At 46.4% G+C, this 21,836-nt stretch overlaps 3 protein-coding genes across 8 annotated transcripts in view; 2 read left to right on the forward strand and 1 right to left on the reverse strand.

The window, feature by feature from the left end:
* Positions 1–1,826, forward strand: part of Npas2 (neuronal PAS domain protein 2) — a 172,298-nt gene extending 170,472 nt beyond the window's left edge. For 2 of the 3 annotated variants that reach the window (XM_029538656.1, XM_029538654.1), the window contains exon 21: positions 436–1,820. In XM_029538656.1, the coding sequence (XP_029394516.1) occupies positions 436–588 (153 nt within the window). In that variant the 3' untranslated portion in view covers positions 589–1,820. Of the gene's footprint in view, positions 1–435 lie in introns of all 3 variants that reach the window. The other variant, XM_021198519.2, reaches the window with a different exon arrangement.
* Positions 1,827–6,281: 4,455 nt separating this feature from the next.
* Rpl31 (ribosomal protein L31) lies at positions 6,282–10,035 on the forward strand. Its single transcript, XM_021198631.2, has 5 exons — positions 6,282–6,362; positions 6,564–6,670; positions 8,708–8,833; positions 9,645–9,757; positions 9,964–10,035. Exons 2-5 carry the CDS (start codon positions 6,564–6,566, stop codon positions 9,993–9,995), a joined length of 378 nt encoding a protein of 125 aa, XP_021054290.1. The 5' UTR covers positions 6,282–6,362; the 3' UTR covers positions 9,996–10,035.
* Positions 10,036–10,567: 532 nt separating this feature from the next.
* Positions 10,568–21,836, reverse strand: part of Tbc1d8 (TBC1 domain family member 8) — a 105,930-nt gene continuing 94,661 nt past the window's right edge. For 3 of the 4 annotated variants that reach the window (XM_021197465.2, XM_029538589.1, XM_029538588.1), the window contains 9 exons: positions 20,184–20,469; positions 18,983–19,112; positions 18,750–18,848; positions 18,228–18,296; positions 15,120–15,360; positions 14,684–14,749; positions 12,489–12,578; positions 12,108–12,205; positions 10,573–11,515 (listed from right to left, as the gene is read on the reverse strand). In XM_021197465.2, coding sequence (XP_021053124.1) covers positions 11,078–11,515; positions 12,108–12,205; positions 12,489–12,578; positions 14,684–14,749; positions 15,120–15,360; positions 18,228–18,296; positions 18,750–18,848; positions 18,983–19,112; positions 20,184–20,469 — 1,517 coding nt within the window. In that variant the 3' untranslated portion in view covers positions 10,573–11,077. Of the gene's footprint in view, positions 11,516–12,107; positions 12,206–12,488; positions 12,579–14,683; positions 14,750–15,119; positions 15,361–18,227; positions 18,297–18,749; positions 18,849–18,982; positions 19,113–20,183; positions 20,470–21,836 lie in introns of all 4 variants that reach the window. The other variant, XM_021197466.2, reaches the window with a different exon arrangement.

Here is a 21,836-nt window from a genome sequence, read left to right on the forward strand (position 1 = left end):
TTTTTTTTGGTTTTTCGAGACAGGGTTTCTCTGTATAGCCCTGGCTGTCCTTGGAACTCACTCTGTAGACCAGGCTGGCCTCGAACTCAGAAGTCCGCCTGCCTCTGCCTCCCAAGTGCTGGGATTAAAGGCGTGTGCCACCACCGAAGACTTTACATAGATGGTGTGCCTCTGATTCAGCCTCAGCCCCAAGCCCATTGGCCCAGAAGGAGCCCCCCCTCCTCTTTCCCACCCAGAGTTGTGCAGTCAGAAAGCTTGGCTTTTCCCCATCATGCACTCAGGCATGCACTCACCTGTACGCATGCCTAGCAGTCTGAGGAGGAAGTCCCAGAATCTGGCAGCCTCTGCTGCAAACCCCAACGGTACTGAAGTAACTTGAAGAGTAGAGGGACAGGACAGTCACGCAGCCCCTTTCCTGCTCTTTCCCGCGTACAGGCACCAACATCTCTGCACAGTGAGCAGCCGGACTCGCTCCTTCTCTCCACCTTCTCCCAGCAGCCGGGAACCCTGGGCTACGCAGCCACACAGTCTACACCACCGCAACCCCCACGCCCTTCCCGCAGGGTCAGCCGGCTGTCAGAGTCCTAAGGTCTCCAGCAGTCATCAGGGTAATGCCCTGACACTGGAGTCCAGACGCAACCAGCTTTAACCAATGGAAAACGGGGTTGGCCATGGGAGATGGGATGAAGCGTTTTCGTGACTTTGGCGCACCCTGTATACATTTCAGAACTCCAGATGGTAACGTGTCCGGAGTGTGGCACTGGCAGAATGGGGAAAGAACAGGAATATTGGCCATGATTACCTTGCCCTGGGCTTCTTGGGCATCCGCTACAGCCATACCAGACAGGAACCAAGTGTCCCATGTGGGCATCGCTTCCTGGTCTATTTGCAGAGCTGCCTCCAGGAGAGAGCGCTCCAGGTACTTTACCGACTGACACAGGTCCCAAGCCCTAACAGGCCTTCACTCTCTTGATGGTCTTTCCTTTACGGTCAAGGACTAAGTTAGAGGTCTCTGGAGAGAATATAAAGAGATTTTTTTTTTCATCGTTTTTAAATGGTTGTTTTTGTTTTAATTTGCACACCTGTGCACACGGGAAATAACTTAGGCACTTTTGGGGTTTGTGTTTGTTTTGTTTTGTTTTGTTTAATAAGCTCCCATGGCTTCATTGGGAATCCATGATAAGAAAAACAGCCCCACCAATCAGATAGCGGAGCCTGTTATTAATGAAACTGCAGAGCCACACCCTTGGCCTAACCCTAGCGGACTGAGGCTCCCCCATGCCTACCAGGGGGGTGTTTTCCTTCCTAAACAGAACACTGGACTCTTCCTGTTAACTTCACCGAGAGTAGCTATGAAGGTGGACTCAGAGCCAAGCACAATCTCACAATGATTCCAGAATTCCCTAGAGACCTCTTGGAGGGCAACGGGGCAGGCTGCATCCCCGGAAACCAGGCACATGCCGGCCATCCTAGTGAGGCAGGCCACCGCAGTTTTCCACTTATCTTCCCCGATGATTCCGAAGATTGGATTTTCCTTTTCAGGATGCACTTTGCTTTTTCTTTTTCTTTTTTTTTTTTTGTATGTTTTGTTATGTCGAAGTGTTTCTAAAGAGAAGATTTTATGTAATTATAAGAGGAAGTGTAGTGAATTGTACAGCTGTTGTAATAATGACCTATTTCTATAAAAAAATAAAATTGTACGGATTATGTGTAAATTATTTTGTATCTGAGATACCAGTTCCATTCCCACTTATAAAAGTATAAAGGTTTCCTTGTGTTTTTCTGTGAGTGAACATTTTGTAATAAATTAACAAGTTTGTACAATTTCCTTGGTCCCTTGTCGTACATCTACGTATATATCTCTTTAGTAGGAAACCGTAACATTTTTGAACTGTTGACAACTTCAGAGGTAAAGTTCTTAGTCTGTTTTCTGTTGCTGTGATAAAGTAAGTGAGGCAGAGACCGTCAGAGAAATGGGCTCAGTGTTCCAGGGAGTTCACATGGTCACATGGCACTGCTGCTCTGGGCCTGTGACAGCCTCAAATATCATCAAATGAGTTCATGGCAGAACAGGTCTGCTCACCTCAGGACTGTCAGGAAGCAAAGAACGAGTAAGAGGCAGGGATCCCAATGAAGGAACATCACTAGCAGCCCAACGTTGTTCCAGCAGGCCCCACATGCTGTCAGGGTACACCCAGGAGCTGAGGTCCAGGGTTTCAGCACATGGGTCTTTGGAGGCTGTGCAAGACCCATTTCAATATGGCTGAAAGAAGCCAAAACAATAACTGCAATACTGGAATGGAATTTTTTGAACTGCATTATTCTGCCATTTCCCCAAGGTTTAAAGCTTGTGACAGAAAAGCAGTGCTTTGTTGAAGAAATGATGGCAAAATAATAACAGGGAAAAGTTGCTGGGAATATCTCAATCTTGTAGACATAAGTAGCCTGCAGAAATGATGGAGACGTTCCCCACCGAAGCATCCATTCATTGCTTGCAATTGCTTTCAATCAGGACAGAGCCGAAGGACTCTCACTACCAACACGAAGGCCAATGATACCAGCAAAGAAGGTGTGCCTGTGTGTGATATGTGCACACATATGCAGCACAGCAGGATGTCTGAGGTCTCGGTCAGCTGCAGTCACCTTGTTCATGATGGTCAGCAGCATACTAAGATGAGGGTGTTCCAGTGGTCCTGGTGGTCTAGACTGAGTACTTCTAAGTTCTTGTTCTCTTGTTCAAACAATTGAAAGAAGTATAAACAACTAGTGAATTAGCAAGGGTCTATCTAATTCAAAAAATAGAGTAAACATCCAGACTGGATGTGTTGCTATGAGAGCAGCAAGCTCCAAGCAAGATTGTCCTGGGTTATTCTGCAAAGCTTCCTCTTATAGGACCAGGAGGAGAAGGGGTTAGTTGCCAAGGATGAGATGTCGGTGATTTTGTGATTCCATTGAAGGGCTTGGGTTACATAATCCTTCATTCATTCAACATGTTCTTTACCATGATATGTTTGTTTTTTAACATATACATGTCCAATCATGCCTAGGCATAGGATGGTAAATAGGAGATCCCCCTCCCAAATAAGTTCACTCAATGGACACAGGTTGCTTTACTGCCCATGTACTGAAAACCAGCCCAGGCTGAGTCGGGCTCACCGCCTGCAGTTCTAAGATATGTTCCAGCAAGTTTGACCACAAAAGAGAAGTCGCCTGGGAGGCAGAGGCAGGTGGATTTCTGAGTTGGAGGCCAGCGTGGTCTACAAAGTGAGTTCCAGGACAGCCAGGGCTACACAGAGAAACCTTGTCTCGGAAAAAAAAAAAAAAAAAAAAAAAAAAAGAGAGGGGGGAGTTGCCAGAGGTTGCTAGGGAGTTAGTTGAGGGTATAAGAATTGACTAGCCACTTTGTTTGGAGAAGGTTGTGCACAGAGCTCTGTGCAGATGCATGTCCCAGGGTGCTAAGCTGCCTCTGAAAACTACCCACTTTAGGAGTTCACAGTTTAGGAACTACCAAGATGCTGGCTGTTCCATCTAGGGCTCTATTAAGATAGATTGGTCTGTAATTTTGCCTCTTCTGTAAAATGATGATGGCTCCTTCTTGGTTCTCTAGCTAGGATCCATTTTGGATACCATGAGGTTGCTATAGATATGTACCCTTGATTGCTCTATCCCTGACAGTGGGGGTGGAGTGGGCAGGAAATATTTATCATTCACCAAGAGGAGCAGGATTTTAAAAGAACTTGAAATGAACCCCGTTTTTTAAAACACAAAGTCCGTATGGAACTCTGACCTATTTTTTCTTTTACCCTAGCTGTTGTCTAAGGGTTAGAGATTTGGGTTTTTCTGGAAACAAACTTATAGTTTAATTGTAGTCATACTTTAATTGATGGTTAGACTCCTAAGTGGAACAAGATTGTTAATGGACACAGTGTATTCATTATCCTAAGTCTGTCTGTCTGGAAGCCATTAAAAGAGGGTGGAGTATGCTGTGCTCCTAATTTAATTTAACTTTGCCAGAACTGTGCACATGTTCAGAATTTGGGTTCACTCAAAAAACTATAATTGTGTAATTTTCCACTAAATGGATGCATCATGGGAATTGTAATCACGGACTTCTTCATTATCTTCGCTCATTAAAAGGTCATTCTGCAACTCTATCTGTGTCCCAGAAAACCCATGACCGTACTGTCTGGAAAAGTATAAAGTGTCTTGGCTCAGGAGTCAATATTGAATATGACCTCAGTTTAAGATAGGACAAACGAACTACAATTGTAACACCTTCTGTCTCTAATAGCTAAAATGCCCCTTGTACAAACAACATCGTTGTCACTGTTAGACAAGGTATCACTATGTACAAACGACATCGTTGTCATTGTTAGACAAGGTATCACTATGTAGCTCTGGCTGGCCTGGAACTCCCTAGATAGATCAGGCTGGTCTGGAACTTACAGAGCTCCACCTGCCTCTGCCTCCCACTGTGGAATTAAAAGTGTGTGCCACCAAACCTGGCGAGGTGAAGCAGTTCCTCGTCGTGACCTTGCACTCTTGCCAAAATGTCCTAGTAAAAATTTAGCAATATAAAATGACTTTAATTTCTGTTCATGTTGTAGCTTGAAGATCTCAAAGTCAGCCAGTAATATACTGAAAATAAATCTAATCTGAGTCATGAGAGAAATGCTGTTAGTGGTCAGAAAAGCTCATTAGAAATGAGGCAGGGGAAGTTTTTTTTTTTCTTTTTGAATTTTAGCTTAATCATTGATGGGCAGACATGTCTAGTTTATTGACTCCTTAAATTATTCATGTTTTACTTTTAGCATGAAGTCAGGAACTCACAGCCTTTTATAAACTCAGCTTTTCTAATTAACCAGTATTTATTAACCATTACTAATTATCATTTCTTGCTTAAGTCAGCACACTCTGACTAGTGGGCTCCTCTGTCTTCTTGTTAGCCTTGCTCAAGATCCCAAATTCACATTTTCATATTCTCTTTATATCCCTTCCTCCCTCTCCCTCCCTCAGTCTCCACTCTCCCCTTCTCCCCCTACTCTTGGATCTAGTCTCATTGTGTAGCCAAGGCTGGCCTCTGTGTAGTCCAGAATAGTCCCATCCTTAATTCAGCATCCTCTTGCTCTGCCTCCTGAGTGCATCGCTCCAGACTTCCTTTAAATTAATTTTGAGTGCCTCTGCTTGGGAGATTGCATTGCAACTTTCTAAGCTCAACCCTAGTACCAATCAGCGCTCCCAAGGAGCCCCTTCTGGTTTGGAATCTCCACATTGATGCTGGAACAAGAACTGGAGCTGTCTGCTCCTTTCCTTCTGAGCCCCACGGAGAAGTCATCAGACATTGTGAAGCGTGCTTAGCCCACTACAGTCATGGATACCTTGACCTCCTAATCACCTAACTCAACCCACAAAGTTCTGGGATCACAGGTGTGCACCGTCACACGTGGCTGTGGACACTCTTTTCTCTTCTTTTCTTCTCTTTTTTAAAGATTTGTATATTTATTATATGTGTAGCTGTCTTCAGACACACCAGAAGAAGGCATCGGATCCCATTACGGATGGTTGTGAGCCACCATGTGGTTGCTGGGAATTGAACTCGGGACCTTTGGAAGAGCAGTCAGTGCTCTTAACCGCTGAGCTCTCTTTCCAGCCTGGACACTATTTTCTTATGAGATAAGAGAGAGCGCTTGCCTGTCCGCCCCAAGTGTGGCCTTTGGGGAAATCCAAAGGCCCCAGCATCCCTTAGCCAAAGGAGGGAGAGAGACATAGATAGGTTCCTTGTGAGATCCTGGAGTGTCTGCCTGCATGTCTTCTTGCCTGTGAGATCCTGAAACTTGCTCATTGCTGAAACTCCAATAGACAGGCTATTCCGACATGTTTAGATTCGGAGATCTATTTCCTACGGAAGTGCCTGGCATTTCCGTGGGCATTTTTCGACTTGGAAAATAAGTTCTTTTGTTGTCGTCTCAGTCATTCCGGGGACTTTCCGCCAAGCACAGTATCTAATAGATTCAACAAATGTAGATTGAGTGAACGAGAGAAAGTGAAAAGCTGAAGGGCGTCTTCTCCCCCGGCCGGGCTCTCTGAATCCGGGTTCATTCCGGTTGGGATTTAAATCCCATCCTGCGCCTCCGATGCTCAAGGCAGATTGCAAGACTCACAAGCTCGACCCCGCCCCGGCCACGCCCCATGCCGCTCGTTCCGCCCCTGACGCGCGCCGTATTTACGTCACAGCCTACCTCCTAACTTCCCTCACCACACCTCTTCCTCCCCGCCTCCCCGTGACCCGGAAGTTGTACGGCTACGCGACTTTCCTTCCCACAGTCCCTCGCGCCCTTCCTTTCCAACTTGGGCCCGGCAGAGTGAGTATGGCTGCGGGGTCGCGGCTCTGAAATCCGGCGCCATCCGCGCCCGGCGCGGGGCGGGCAGACTCGGTGGGATCTGTCCCGCGCCGCGCGGAGGCTCTGCGGTCCGGGGCGGTGGGAGGACGGCCTGCCGGGTCCGGGTGGGCTTTCCCACTGCCTGCTTAGAGCCTCCCTCCCTCCCCTGTCGCCTGCGTCTAGATGGCTCCCGCAAAGAAGGGTGGCGAGAAGAAGAAGGGCCGTTCTGCCATCAACGAGGTGGTGACCCGGGAATACACCATCAACATTCACAAGCGCATCCATGGAGTGTGAGTGCCGGCCGGGCGGGCGGGCGGTGTGGCCCGCGACCCCCTCCGGGCTCCGGCCGGGCCGGGCTGTCACTCGCGAGCGTTGCGTCCACACTGGGTGCTCTCGAGAGGAGCTGGCGGCTTGATCCCGGTGTGGTTGTGTGTACGTGGGAGGTGTGCGGGGTTTGGCTTGCACGACAACCACCTAGGAAATGGAGCCGGGAGGCTGTGATGGAGCTTGAGGGGACAGACGTGGGGAAGGTCGGTGGTGCCGAAACGTGAGTTCGGGTAATCCGGACGTGGAAAAGGGAACCGTCAGTGGCTTGGACGCTGCAGGAGAGTAGCCGGTTACTACCTGCTCAGCCTCAAATGCGAAGTAGGATTTTTTTTTTTTCGTCCTCCGATTATACAGATTCGGGGCAGGTTGTAATACCGTGGCGGTTACAGAGAGTGGGTGCGGGGCTTATTTGTACACGATCTATCTGCATATGCGTCCCAGCCCTAGAGCTGGATTTCTCAGACCTGCTGGTTCAGTATCTTCGGAGAGATTTTGCCGGGTTGAAATGCGTGTCTGCACCTTGTGGGTTGCCCTGTGTGGGGGAGGTCTTTGCCCCGTATGGATACTACTTGTGGTCGGCCACGTTCCTTCTATGGTTGGGGGGCATATTAAGCTCGGTGAAACGCTGTTTAGGCCACAAAGTGGGGGGGGGAGTAGGCGACAAGGATTTTAAGTTACAGGTGGTGTAGGTGTTGCCCAGTATGTGGGGAGAAGGGTAGCTCTCAGGTGAAAGGTACTCTTTAAAAGCAGCCTTGAGGAGAGCATTGTAGAAGCCAGTGTCTTTTTCCAGGCCTTTTTTTGTTGAAAGGACCCTATGTGAGAATCTCTAGCCTCCTTCATTCTTTGGTAATTTCTTGGTCCCCATTGTGGTGCAAACCAACCCCGCTCTGCTGTGTTCCAGTCCTGGCTTTCCCAGTTTCATTCATTCAGGAAGTTAGCCCAGTGGTAGGTCTACCCTCTGAGATCCACTGATTGACTTCGGTGGCCCCGTTTTCCAATTCCCTAACCATTACATTGAGATTGCTCAGTGTTGCATCTCTTTCCTGGTCTTTGTAGTTGATACCAGCTGACTGGTTGCTTGCATGAGGTTTTTCAAGCTAGATGTGAAGTGGGTTGTCTGGGCACTAGAGACAGGCTGGGGGTGGGTAGACTAGAGAAAGCTCTTCCTCACACTTGGAGGGAACTTGACAGGTTCAGTTGAACAGACCTGGGCTTGCTTGGTTGGTTGGTTTTTGAAACAATATCTTTGTAGATTGGTTTTTGGATTTGAGGTCTTCCTGCCCAGCCTCCATGTTGGGATCATTGGAGTGTGCACCATGCCCTAGGTTTGGGTTTGGTTTTTTGTTGTTGTTTGTTTGTTTGTTTTAAGACAGCCCCCTATCATGTACCCTGGCTATATAATTCATAGGAGAGTGGCTGCTTCAGTTCCACAGAATGTTGTCTTCCTTTGTATGCGTGTTTTGCCTGAATGTGTATGCTCCACATTGATGCTGGAACAAAACCTGGGTCATCTGCAAGAGCAGATATTTTTATTTTGTTTTTTTGTTTGTTTTGTTTTTGTTTTCGAGACAGGGTTTCTCTGTATAGCTCTGGCTTTCCTGGAACTCTGTAGACCAGGTTGGCCTTGAACTCAGAAATGTGCCTGCCTCTGCCTCCCAAGTGCTGGGATTAAAGGCATTTGCCACCACTGCCTGAAAGCAGATATTTTTAACCACTGGATCATCTCTGATCCCCAGAGATCTACCCCAACATTCAGGATTGCTGTGAGCAGGCCTGGTTGGTGACTTTTCTCTGGGAAAGTGAGCGGGACATCTTGGACTATAGGATGCTTAGAATTTACCCCTACATCTTAAATACTGGTGCTAGTCACTGGACATTTCATGCATGGCCAGAGGGTTCTTCTAACTAGTTTTAGGTTTCATGATGATGTGCCATTTACATATATAATTTTTGATTGATTGATTTTTTTTTTTTTTAATGTGCTGTGTTCTGAACCTTAGGGGCTTCAAGAAGCGTGCTCCTCGGGCACTCAAAGAAATTCGGAAGTTTGCCATGAAGGAAATGGGAACACCAGATGTGCGCATTGACACCAGGCTCAATAAAGCCGTCTGGGCCAAGGGAATAAGGTACTGAAGTTATTTGGTGCAGTGATGACAGCTTATCCAATTCCTTATATAGTGTGTTCCAGTGCCAGATGTGGGGTAGAAAAGATACTGGGACGATGGCTCAGGCTAAGTGTGTGTCCTCTGTTGTAAGGGAGACAGCAGTGTTGGGGCTTGATGAGATTTGGACGAGCTCCATTGGCTGCAGGAGAAAGCAGTGCTTCAGAGCCTGAGGTGTCAGCCTCCCTGGGAAGGAGTCTGCTGCCCAGAAGGGTTGATTGATGTCATGTCCTATAGTGTATAAGGGGGTTAACACCGAGTTTGGGGGGATCCCTTGAAAGTGGAGTAAGTAGTAAGATGGGGGCGGGGTGCAGCTGCTATCATAAAGATACGGTTTGGGGTGTATTAGATTATCCAACAGTGAACTGCAGTATCTGCCTTGAGGTGACATAAGAGCATGAAGAAATTTGTAGAGATCTGGGGCCTAAATAAGCACCCAGCACATCCAAGGATTAGGAACGAAGCAGATAAGTCAGCTATGTGTGTGGCTTCTGAAGGGGGGGGTCTATGTACCTTTTATTTGAATTAATAATGGCTGTTATCTGTTGGCAGTCAATTTCTGTCTGCTTAAGAACCATTGGTTACTGTTGGTGACTGCCTTGACATATCCTAACAGGCATGCATCCTGAGACCAGCCTGTTGTTCATTCACCTGGGTGTGTTTTCAAGATTATAGGAGCTTGTTTGTCAGAACACTGGGAACAGGATAGATGTGAGTAAATACCACTGCCTTGTTTTTGACAGAAGCATTGACCTTAGCAACACCTTTTTATTAGGAATGTTCCATACCGCATCCGAGTACGCTTGTCCAGAAAACGGAATGAAGATGAGGATTCCCCAAACAAGCTTTACACGCTGGTAACTTACGTGCCTGTTACCACATTCAAAAGTAAGTATCACAGTGTTCTGTAGGAGTTATTTGTATAGAAGGTGTGTGTGTATTTACTATGTTCAATGAAGATGTAAGCAGCAGGTTGAATTATCATATCTTCCTTAAAAACTGTCTTGCTGTGGGAAGGGCACGGTTAGTGGGTTGTACAGTGGCCACCTGGGGCAGGATGCGTGGGTGCTGACTGGCTGTTACTCTTCTTCCAGATCTACAGACAGTCAATGTGGATGAAAACTAACCTGCTCAATGTCAAATAAAGTTGCAAAACTGCCTTCTGGCTTTGGTTTTCCTTTCTCTGGCTCATGGGTGGAATTTTTGAGTCTGCAGGGTATTGGGAATTAATCTGGGAATCTCTGTTCTGGGTACATGGGAAATTAGAAATATGTGAAGCATTCTTTTCGAGCAGAAGTCAGTTGGTTAGGATTGGGGATGGGGGTTGAGACAGGGTTTCTTGTGGCACTGCTTGTTCTGTAGACTAGGCTGGCCTCGAACTCAAATCCACCTGCCTTTTCCTCCCTAGTGTTGGTGATTAAATGTGTGTGCCACCCTGCCCAGCTTGTTTGTTAGCTCTCATTTTCAGTTCCGCGTGTGTGTGTGTGTGTGTGTGTGTGTGTGTGTGTGTGTGTGTGTGCCTAACATTATGAGGTAAAGATTGAGGTTATAACTTAAACATACTGAGTTAGCTCATGTTGTGTGGGTCCCAGGAATTGAACCTTGGTTGTCAACTCTGCCTTTCCAGCCATCTTTGTCAACCAGTCTATCTCATTTCTGGAATGTGTTCTGTGCCCTTAAGACGACATTTTTTAAAAGTCAGTACAAAAAAATGATTTTTATTAAAAACCTTGGGGACCAACATTGAGGGCATGGATTGTACATGTTTTTGGAAGGGCATATAAAGTGAATACGAGATACATTAAATGGTTTCAATTACCAGCATTGAAACAAAATTAGTGCAAAAAAAAGCCAAATACAGTTGAGCAGGCAATAGTTCTGGGATCTCTTGTTTTTGACCAGTGGAAAAATGAGCCTGGGGTTGATGTCTCTTAGTTACACTGGCATCTTTTTCTTCATCAAAGGGCAGACTCACTATCAGGATCACAACAGAAACACTGGTTTCAGCAAAGTTGATAGTCACAGTGTATGTAAACAGGGCGTTCCATTGACCTGTCCTCTTGAGAATAAATAGAAATGTGTCAGGCCCGCAGCAGCCCCTCCCCAGCTGCAGCTCAGCTTGTAGAGGAGTTCCCTGGTGGTAGGTTGACAGTTCTGGCTTCAGCTCCAGTGTGGTCAGCTCCAGTGTGTTCTCCAGCAGCTTACAGGCTACAGGTCACTCAGCTTCAGTTCTGTCAGAGGTTGGTGGCTCATTTCCAAAACTTTGAGACTGTATTGATTGAGCTTGGCATTTTCAAGTTTGGATTTAATATTGAGTGGCTTTTCAAAAAAGTTCACCAGTGACTGCTCAGTGAGGAGGGACGCCAAAATGTGTTCAAGAGACACAGTCCAGTCCCCTTCAGTCTCCGGGAAAGCCTGGGGACTCTTCCCAGCCTCAGCAAAAACTGAGTCCTGTTCAGGAGGAGCCGAGGCCTGCAGCTCCTCACATTCTTGGGAGCAGCTTCCTGAACTGCTACCTCGCTGGCCCACTTCTCCAATCTGCAGTAGCAGAGTGGTTACTGTGGCAATGGCTTGATACAGATCATTTTCCTCTGGATCCTCATGGAACATACTGTACAGAGTTTTACAGAACTGGATAAATTCTCTCTAGAATTAAAAGAAGGCCACAGACAACAGCATGAGGTTGGAGGTATGGTAACACTATCAGAAAAGTGTATGCTGTTTAATTTTTGTGTCATGGGAACTCAGTTCTGAGACTAATCCATGATCTTCCTGCCTCTCCAGTAAAGACTGGGTGATGGTTGTGTCCCACTAGTGCCTTGGTTGCATAAGCAGCGTATTTAGAAAGGTACTTCTATCCCAAGCATTTTGATTAAGGGGGTTCATGCTAACTTTGGGTGGTGAATGTCAGCTCGTGGGATGCAGGCTTTGAGGATAATAACTAGGCATTCAGCACATACCTTTAAACCCAGTGCTTAGGAGAGGGACACCTGTCTGCCTTCATGCACAACTGTTCATGCCTTAACCACACATGATTTTTAAAGGTCACTTAAGTCACACGGGACCACTCCTAATTTCTCATGCATTAGCAAGGAGGGCCCTTTCACACGAAACTGCCTCCCTGTGGCACTTGTGTGGCACTAATGAGGCAGAGGTGTGGAAGGCTGCCTTGTTTGCAACCTCCTGTTATAAAACAGTGACGAACACAGTGGTATTGCAGGAAGTCAAGATGCTGTACCTGGCTCATTTTTGGCAATTCTTTCTCCGTTTTATCCTTTTCTTTGGCTAAATCCTTAATCATTTGTTTCAGCTGTTTCTGATAATCAATTGTGTCACCTTGACAAAGGGAAACAACAGTTTAAGTGCTATGAAAATTAAGATTGGGATAATAAGGGACTGGGATGCCATACTAAGCAAATTGCATATAAAACCAAGAGGTTACGTTTTCACAACTGACTATATCTGTCAGTCTTCTAGGGCCTTCCTGGTAAAAGAGGGCCCTAGAAAAGGATGGAAGTGCAGAACTAGGGAGCTGGGGGCACTCAAGCCGCACTGTCCGTGGACTGAATGGTAAGGGAGAGAGGGATAGGTTGCTAGAAGCCAGTAAAAACATGCTCACCATTGGGCTTGCCCAGTACCAGGGGTCTTGAAGTTGACAACAGAGGATTCTTCAATGGTGACTGGCTATCTCTGTCATTTTCAGTGAGTGCTTAAAAGGAAAATGCTTAAATTGGAGGCATCTCTGATTAAAGAAGCAAGGACCAATCTTGTGAAGTTTGCACCTGTAAAGCTAAATGCTTTATAGACACTCAAATTCATACACAGACATGGCTGATGCTGACCTGAAAAACAGCTAATACTATAAAACATAATTGCAGTTTACAATGAGCACAGTGTTTAGATGTGTACATTGGTAGGATTGAATCTATCTTCATATAGATAGCCCTGGCCATTCACTATGGCCTGAGAAAAGCCAGTAACAGAAAAAGAGGTCAGCCGTGTGGTTGAAGAAGGAAATTATAATTTGGGAAAGCAAGGGGACTAGACAAAGGCTTGCTTTTTAAGCGTGAGAACCCAGGTTCAAATCCTTAGCACTCATGTAGAAGCTGTTGGTGCACATCTGTAGTCTCTGTGTTAGGATTAGATGGGATATAAGAGAACAACCCCCGAAGCTCAGACTGGTCAGCCCAATGCCCAAAGGAAGCTGTAACAGACACTTCCCATCCCCAACCCCTTCGAAATGGTGAAGTGTAAGAATGCAGTGGGGCCTGGAGAAGATGGCTCAGCGGTTAAGAGACAGACTGCTCTTCCAGAGGTCATGAGTTCAAATCTTGGCAACCACATGGTGGCTTACAAACATGCTTAATGAGATCTGATGCCCCTTTCTGGTGTGTCTAAAGACAGCTACAGTGTACTAATAAAATCTTTTTTAAAAAAAATGCACACTCATTTTTGTTGTTTGGTTTTTCCAGACAGTTTCTTTATAGCCCTGGCTATCCTGGAACTGCCTCTGCCTCCCAAGTGCTGGGATTAAAGGTGTGCACCACCACTGCCTGGCCACAGTCAGGTCTTGACTTCAGTGTGTGCCTGTGTTTACATAAATTTCAGAAAGTGTTGGAAATGAAAAAAGACGCAAACCACCCACCTCCACAGTCAGAGATGGGAGACAAAAGTGAGGAAATAGCACTCTAAAACATCCAGAAAAGCTAAGCTTAAATGGCATGGCCACTCTTGTGAGGACTTGGGTTCTAGTCCCACTGCTCACAACTCCAGGCCCAAGAGATTTGATGCCCCTGGCCTCTGCCAAGTACCAGGCTATACACGTGGTACACAGGCTTACATGTGAACCAAAAAAAAAGTTTTTTGTTTTTTTTTTTTTTAACCATGACGGTGTGACCACTATAACCAGAAGTGAATGTATGACCAAGTAACCAAAACCCAAGACAACTGGAATCTTCAGTTAAATTACAGAAATTTTCTTAAATCTAAAGAAAAGGTATCAAGACCCTAATAAGTATTTAGAATTTAAAATGGACCAGAGAGGAGCTCTTGTTACACTCAAGATGTCAAAAAGTGAAGAAATAAAAATAAAGTTTCTGAAAAGAAATTGCCTTTGTTGTATGTTGCAGTTTCTGCAACCTGAAAAAGCCAGGGGAGATAATGGAATTCTATGTCCTGAAAAAGTATTAACAGACTTAGTAAGAATGTTTCTATTACTGAAACCTACACATGTCAATTACTGTATGTTTCAATGATAAATGCATCATAGTACCTGATCTCAACTTTTTAAAAAAGATTTGTAAGTACACTGTAGCTGTCTTCAGACACTCCAGAAGAGAGCGGCAGATCTCATTATGGATGGTTGTGAGCCACCATGTGGTTGCTGGGAATTGAACTCAGGACCTTTGGAAGAGCAGTCAGTGCTCTTACCTGCTGAGCCATCTCTCCAGCCCTGATCTCAACTTCTTTACAGAGCCAGTGTCAAAAAGAGCCTGGTAATGCTGGAGGAGGGATGTACAGACCTAGAACCCCAGCATGTGGGAGGGAGTTTGAGGCCAGCCTGGTCTGCAGAACAAGTTGCACAAGCCCCAATCTCCCCACCCATCCCCCCCAAAACCATACAGGAATAGGATATAATAATAAGCTGACACAGCTGTGTCCTACCAGTCTTCAACAAAGGAGTCTGAAAATGCATTGGGAGAAAAGTACAATCTCCTTTACAAACTGGATAGAGGGAGCTGAATCTAGGAAGAACCTGCATGGCGGCGTGCACAGGGGTGACTGTTGGGGCAGAGGCCAGACTGGCTTTCTTACCTGGGGGGATATGAAGCCTGTATAGCAGCTTAATCTTCTCATTCATTTCTCCGTTGTACATGATGTCTGCAAGATGAAGAGAGACATTAGGTTCAAGTGAATTCCATTTAGTCTTGGTTTAAGCCCTTGTTGAGTGTCTAGTACCCTTGCATCCAAGTGATAGAAATAACTGAAAGGCAGGGGGTCCTTGTATGTGTTGTGCTTTTCAAAGATTGTGATTTTTTGCACACAGCAAATCAGCACCACACCTTAAATACCTCCCATCCTTGAAGGACATTAAGGGTGACTCTAACAGGAGCCTGCAGAGCACAGAATGATGTTAAACAGGCTAACTACAAACACATAGATTGTATGCATCTGCCGGCCCTCATCTTCTGTTCCCAGATGAATGCCAAGTCAGCTCACTACAGGGAGACAATAAAGAGTCCAGTCATACCTAGACAGCTTATGAAGGCTTTGAACTCTATGAGCTGGTCCATGTTGTCATCCAGGAGCCTGAAGATCCTCTCAGCAAGGATGTCTGTATGGACCCCACAGGTCCATGGCGATACCAACTGGAATAGGTGTGCAAACTGCCGGGCATCAATGCGGTACTGTTCAGCATAGGGCCTGCTGGGATCATGGCGCAGGGCCATGGGCCTGTGGTTCTCCCAATAACAGCTCATCATGTGTGCTCTCTTAAAGCATGTGAGAGAAAAAAGCTTTGCTTCAATCCACATTGTAATGCAGGAGAAGGGGTCATCTGAATGTGTGTACTTGTGTGTATTCATAGGCAGACATAAGAGGGAAACCCACTTCACCACATTGACACCAATTACTTTACAGGGAAGGGCCACTTGAAATTTTTTTTTTTTTTTTTTTCCCGAGACAGGGTTTCTCTGTATAGCCTTGGCTGTCCTGGAACTCACTTTGTAGACCAGGCTGGCCTCGAATTCAGAAATCTGCCTGCCTCTGCCTCCCAAGTGCTGGGATTAAAGGCATGCGCCACCATGCCCGGCTGCAATTTTTGGTTACAAGTTTTTTTCTTTAATGGTGAGAAAGGTATGATTTTATGTCTTAATGCAGACCATAGAAGGAAGCAAAGTAAGAACTCATGTGCTCTGAGGCATAATCAGCCAGCACTGTATGCATTCAGCTGATCATTCAGAAAATTGTGTCCATGGTCTCAACTGGAGAGAGAATGAGACATCACAAGCCTGGGCTCAGAAATTCAACGGACTACTTAACATCAGTAATAAAAAGAAATGGTATCAAGTATCAGTCATCTCTTTCCGTGTGGTACTAAGGATCAAGCTCAGGGGCCTGGCTATGCAGGGTGTGCTGGTTGGTTTTAAGTGTCAAGACAATCCAGAATCACCTTGGGAGAAACTTAACGGGGAATCTCCTAGATCAAGTTGTCTTACGGTGGGCAAGTGAAAGAAGATGGTGTCTTGATTGTCCATTGATGTAGGAAGACCCAATCCATTGTGGGTAATATTTCCTAGATAGAGCACACTGAACAACTTAAGAGAAAGCTAGCTGCGAGCAAAGAATAATCAAGGGTGGAGTTAGTCCCTTGGCTCTTGATTGTGGATGTGATATGACTAGCTGGTTGAGTTCTGCCTTGACCTCCCCAAAATAATGGACTTTAGTCTGAAATTATAAGCTGAACAAGCCCTTCCCTCTCTTACATGGTGGTGGTGTTTTGGTCAGGATATTCTGTCATAGTAACAGAAATGAAACTATACAACATGGCAAGCATTCTACCACTGACTGGGCTACATCCCAAGGACACACCCCCACTGGTATTCATTTGTGTCTGTGTGCACATAGTGTCAGGGAACAATTTGTGATGTAGGTTTCTACTTCCACCACAGGTTTCTGAGAACTGAACTCAGCTTGGTAGCAAGCACTTTTACCCACTGACTTATTTTCCAGTCCCTTGCCTTGGTTTGATTTGGTTTTTCAATCATGTGACCATCCTGCTTAGTTCAACTCCCAACTCTCCTGCCTCAGGTTTTCATTTGCTTGGATTATAGGCATGCAATACCATGCTCATTCCTCTTTAGTCAAAAGAATATTTAAAGCAGCCGGTGAGAGACCAGGCTGGTGAATCCTACGCCTGGGAAAGGAGGGTAAACTGAGGACAGCACATTCTGTTGAACCTTTCAGGGCGAGGAGAGTCCCATGTAATTCTGATTCAGAGGGCGAGAGATACACCTAACAACCAGAAGACAATGTGCCACACCAAACGAAAGTACTTGGGAGACAGAGGCAGGTGACTGAGTTCCAGGCCAGGAAGTGTGCTGACCAGTTTTCTGTCAACTTGACACAGCTGGAGTTATCACAGAGAAAGGAGCTTCAGTTGGGGAAATGCCTCCATGATATCCTGCTTTAAGGCATTTTCTCAATTAGTGATCAAGGGGGGGAGGTCCCCCTGTGGGTGGTGCCATCTCTGGGCTGGTAGTCTTGGTTCTATAAGAGAGCAGGCTGAGCAAGCCAGGGGAGGCAAGCCAATAAGCAGCATCCCTCCATGGCCTCTGCATCAGCTCCTGCTTCCTGACCTGCTTGAGTTCCAGTCCTGCATCCTTTGGTGATCAACCGCAGTATGGAAATGTAAGCGGAATAAACCCTTTCCTCCCCAACTTGCTTCTTGTTCATGATGTTTGTGCAGGAATAGAAATCCTGACTAAGACACACAGAAACAGTGAGACCCTGTCCAAAAACCAAAACATAAAACCTCAAGGATTAAGAAAACAGGGCTTTCTAGTTTACTATATTACTAGTTAAAAATAAACTGGTCTCTGGAGCAGCACACATGCAGTAGGCACCAATTGTTGATGCAAGTGTTAGGGTGAGAGATTAAATAAATAATTTAAAGGCTAGCTGTGCTCTGGTAGTGGTGCATGCCGGTAATCCCAGCTCTACTTGACACTTAGAAGCATCACAAGCAAGCAGCTACCCTTGGCAACCTAGTGAGACGCTGCTTAAAAAAAAAAAAAAAAAGATTTAAGTGCAATGCCCTAAAAAGCCAACTAGAAAACATACCCCAACAACCATAACAACAGTGATGATTACACAGCATGAGAGTTGATATCAACAAGGGGAAATACATGAAGCAGCTACAGACCAACCACATAATACATAAGTGTGTATGTATAGCAACTACTACATGCCGAGCTCAGGGCAGGAGCAAGGATAAGCACGATCATTTCAGAGTAGTCGCTGTCTACCCCAGACCTGGAACCCATGCTCACTAGCACACTGCAGAGCGGCGAGCATCAGACCACAGTGCAGCAAATGCCTCTCCACTGATGCCCCACCGCTTGGGTACAGGGGATGCATAAGCCCTGGTGGGCTGTCCTGGGATCATGCCAGCTCCGCCCTTCCTGTGCCAGCCTGAAGCTGGACTAGGGGAAGCCTGACACACAAGAGGCACTGATTGGTTGACAGCATTAGGGTGAGGGTTTTCTAGTTAAAGCAAGTAGACAAGCCAGCTCTAGCCTCTGCTTCCAGAGAAAAGGCCCCTAGAAGGTGGCACAGGACCCCCTCCTAGGTTTCCTACCTTGAATAAGTCATAGAGTTCCTCGAGGTCTTCAGGAAGAATGGAGACTTCTGGGATAACGACACGGAGCTTAGGGAAAGAATAAACAGTGGAGTAAGGTCTAGGCCTGTACCCTGCACCCCTGCACCATCAGAAGAAAGGTGGGACTCTCCTAGTGGGAGTTGTGCATCTCAGTAGCATCAACTCCTACTATTGCAAAATTCAAATTAGGAAAGGTGTTTTGTCTTCAACCTCCTTCCAATTTGCACATTGTTCTGAGCCAGCCTGTCAAGTTCTAATGGAGGTGAAGATGCTGCAGAGACTCCAGGTTGACAGCTACTTGAATGAGAACACTTAACTGCAGGCCAACTGCCTGAGTATTTTATAGTCCCTTTTCCGTCTCCTATTAAACCATAGGCGTTATCCTTATTTTATAACCATGGAAACTGAGGCTCCCAGTTGACTCTTAAAAACTCATTGTTTCTATGTGACATTGTGGCTACAACTGTGAGGGAGAGCCCCAAGGAGGTGTCCTCTGCTCACCACGTTCTGCTTGGTGGTGTCCTCGTGTCCTTGCAGGACCCTGATCCTGTGCTTGCAGCGTAGATGTTCAATCTGCTCCACAGACTGGTTTCCAAATTTCTGCATGGACACAGGGACTGCCTGGGTCCCAAGCTAACAGGAAGCAGCCAGAAACCCTCCGGATCTATATCCCAGGCACACTTTGGCTTCCAACTAGGAAGGGGCCTGGGAGGATGGAACAGGGGCTCCTGTACCTCATAGGAGTCCCGGATCAGGTCAGCAATGTCGGTCACAGGATAGGGCTCCTGATCATCAGAGAAAAAGGCATGGTGGCTGCCAATGGGGGGGCCCGGGCTGTCTTCATTCTTAATGTGATCTAGAAACCTGAGCACACCCCACAGACAGTTAAAGCCCACATCTACTTTCATGGGGAGAACACTGGGCACACAAAATCCCAGCATACTCTCACACTCTTCTTTTGGTTTTTCGAGACAAGAGTTTCTCTGTGTAGCCCTGGCTGTCCTGGAACTCACTCTGTAGACCAGGCTGGCCTCGAACTCAGAAATCTGCCTGCCTCTGCCTCCCAAGTGCTGGGATTAAAGGCGTGCACCACCACTGCCCTGCACTCTCACACTCATAACACTTGGAGCAGGGCAGGGCACCAAATAACATGGTCACTCCAGCAGAAGTAGAAAGCTTCTAAAGTCAGGCTTATTGACCTGGGCTCCATCTATTGCTAAGCCTTGAGACTCCAGTGAAGTCACACATAAACTGCCTATATGGTTTTAAGCTCCCAGCATATTCTGAAAAGAAATTGTCCCTGAGACCCAGGGTCCAGGTTCAACTTTGTGCCTTTTTTTTTTTTTGGTTACTCTAGCTCATTTACTGCAATATTAGTGGTTCTCAACCTTCCTAGTGCTGTGGCCCTTTAATATAGTTCCTCATGTCATATAATTTCCCCAGCCAAATTATTTTGTTGCTACTTCATAACTGTTGCTACGGTTGTGAATGATAAATACTTGATACACAGTGTACCTGACACCAAAGGGTCAAGACCCACAAGATGAGAACCATCGCTCTGTACTTAGTACTTGACACTTGCAGTTGGCTACCCATGCATGAGCCAGCATCTCTGGGTGGTCCTCAGTCCTGTTCAGCACCACAGTGATTCCATCTAAGATCTTCTTAGAAGACAAAAGCATTTAGGGCCTTGTCCTCCCTGAACTCCCATTTGGCAGAAAAAGACAGCCACCTTTGTAACCCAGTGGTAGTGCCACATGACAGACTCATTCTGGAGAGACCACAGGATGACAGGTGCCAAGGAGCAGTGTGGAACAGAAAGCTTCCACAGATGTGGCACATACACTGTGGCCTCCCTCTGTGGTCTTCCCGATGCCCCAGCTGTGACCTACTCCATTCCACCATGACCCACAGGAGGAAGTAACCAGAGCCCACCTGCTGAGGACCATCAGGGCCTGTCCATCATCTTTGCTACCGCACAGTTCCTCTGCATTCGCTTCCAGTACAGCCAGCCCCAGCTGGAAGATGGCCTTGATCCCATCGTAGAAGAAGCAGTCAACAACATTCACAGCACTCTCCAGAGGCATGATGCTGAGGAACAGAGTCAGGAACCAGGAGAGGGAGATGGACGCTAACGCCGAGAGGTCGCTCATGTGTTCCGCCAGCTCTGGGAGGTGCTCCTTGATGAGCTCCTCAAACACAGACTGGTCCACCTGAGCCCCTGCCAAAGAGAGCAGGAAGCTTCGGTGGGAAAGCCTCACGCTTTCCTTCCAGCGGAGGGCCGAAATTAAGCTTGTTCTAAGGCAGTATCATGAAACAAGAATTGGAGTCCAGAAAGGAATCAGCTTAGTTCACTGACTCTTGACATGTGACTGCCATCATTCAATGTAAAAACAGTCTTTCCAAAAACCAGTGCTTAATCAGTGGGGAAAGGGGCTCTAACTCTGCCCTTACACATAGAAAAACACGTAGGAAACAAACCAGGGACCTAAAGGCAAATGCTTACAATTTAGAACTTCTAGAAGAAAATATAGGGATAAAGCAGAATTATCTTAGGATGTAAAAAGAACTACCCATCAAAGACGTCAAAAATTCCATTCTTTAGCCGGGCGTGGTGGCGCACGCCTTTAATCCCAGCACTCGGGAGGCAGAGGCAGGCGGATTTCTGAGTTCNAGGCCAGCCTGGTCTACAAAGTAAGTTCCAGGACAGCCAGGGCTACATGGAGAAACCCTGTCTCAAACCCCCCTCCCCCCCAAAAAAAAAATTCCAATTCTTTAATGAGCGGCGGTGGTGTACAATTTTAGTCCCAGCACTTGGTAGGCAGAGGTAGAGGCAGGTGGATCTCTCTGAGTTTGAGGCCAGCCTAATCTACAGAGCTGAGTCCCAGGATAGACAGGGCTATCCTATCCATAGAAACCCTGTCTAAAAAACATAAACTTAGCTAGAGAAAACATGACAGCACATCTCCCTGGCACTCTCAAACCTGAAGCAAACAACTTCTGCAGCTTTGTAAGAGGCCAATAACAGTTTCCTTTTTAAAAATAATCCAAAACTTGCCTTCAGATAGCAGTAAACACAGAGAAATATGCTCAGAGTGATTAGTTATCTGTGAGACACAAACTAAAGCCACAGGACGAATACCATTCACAGTGCATGATTAAGAGGAAAAGGACCTAGGTCTACAGTACATATATGCCAGTGCGGGTGCTGACCACAGACACTGTATGAAGAAGCCAGACACAAAACTGGTCCTCCCGGAGTAGGCCACCATCATTGTAGGTGACAGATTAGCTGCAGGCAGCAAAGTGACATGCTCATTTTCTCACAACAGCAGCAGACACATACACATGGGGGGTAGGGGGAAGGGAGAGAGAGGGGGAAGGAGGGACTGAGACTGCAAGATGTCTGATAGCAACACTTAGCAACCAGTGTCTTTGATGATGCTTCTTCCAGCCACACCACAACTCAGTTCTTAATAATCTGCACACCTCCCACAAAACCAAGTGAAAAAGGAAATGAGCCAGCTGCCCACCCACCCACTTGGGCAAGGAAGAGAGCCAGGTGCCCATCAAGGGCACACATATATT

Source organism: Mus pahari, chromosome 5 (genome assembly GCF_900095145.1).
Source record: "Mus pahari chromosome 5, PAHARI_EIJ_v1.1, whole genome shotgun sequence".
NCBI classification, from domain to species: Eukaryota; Metazoa; Chordata; class Mammalia; order Rodentia; family Muridae; genus Mus; species Mus pahari.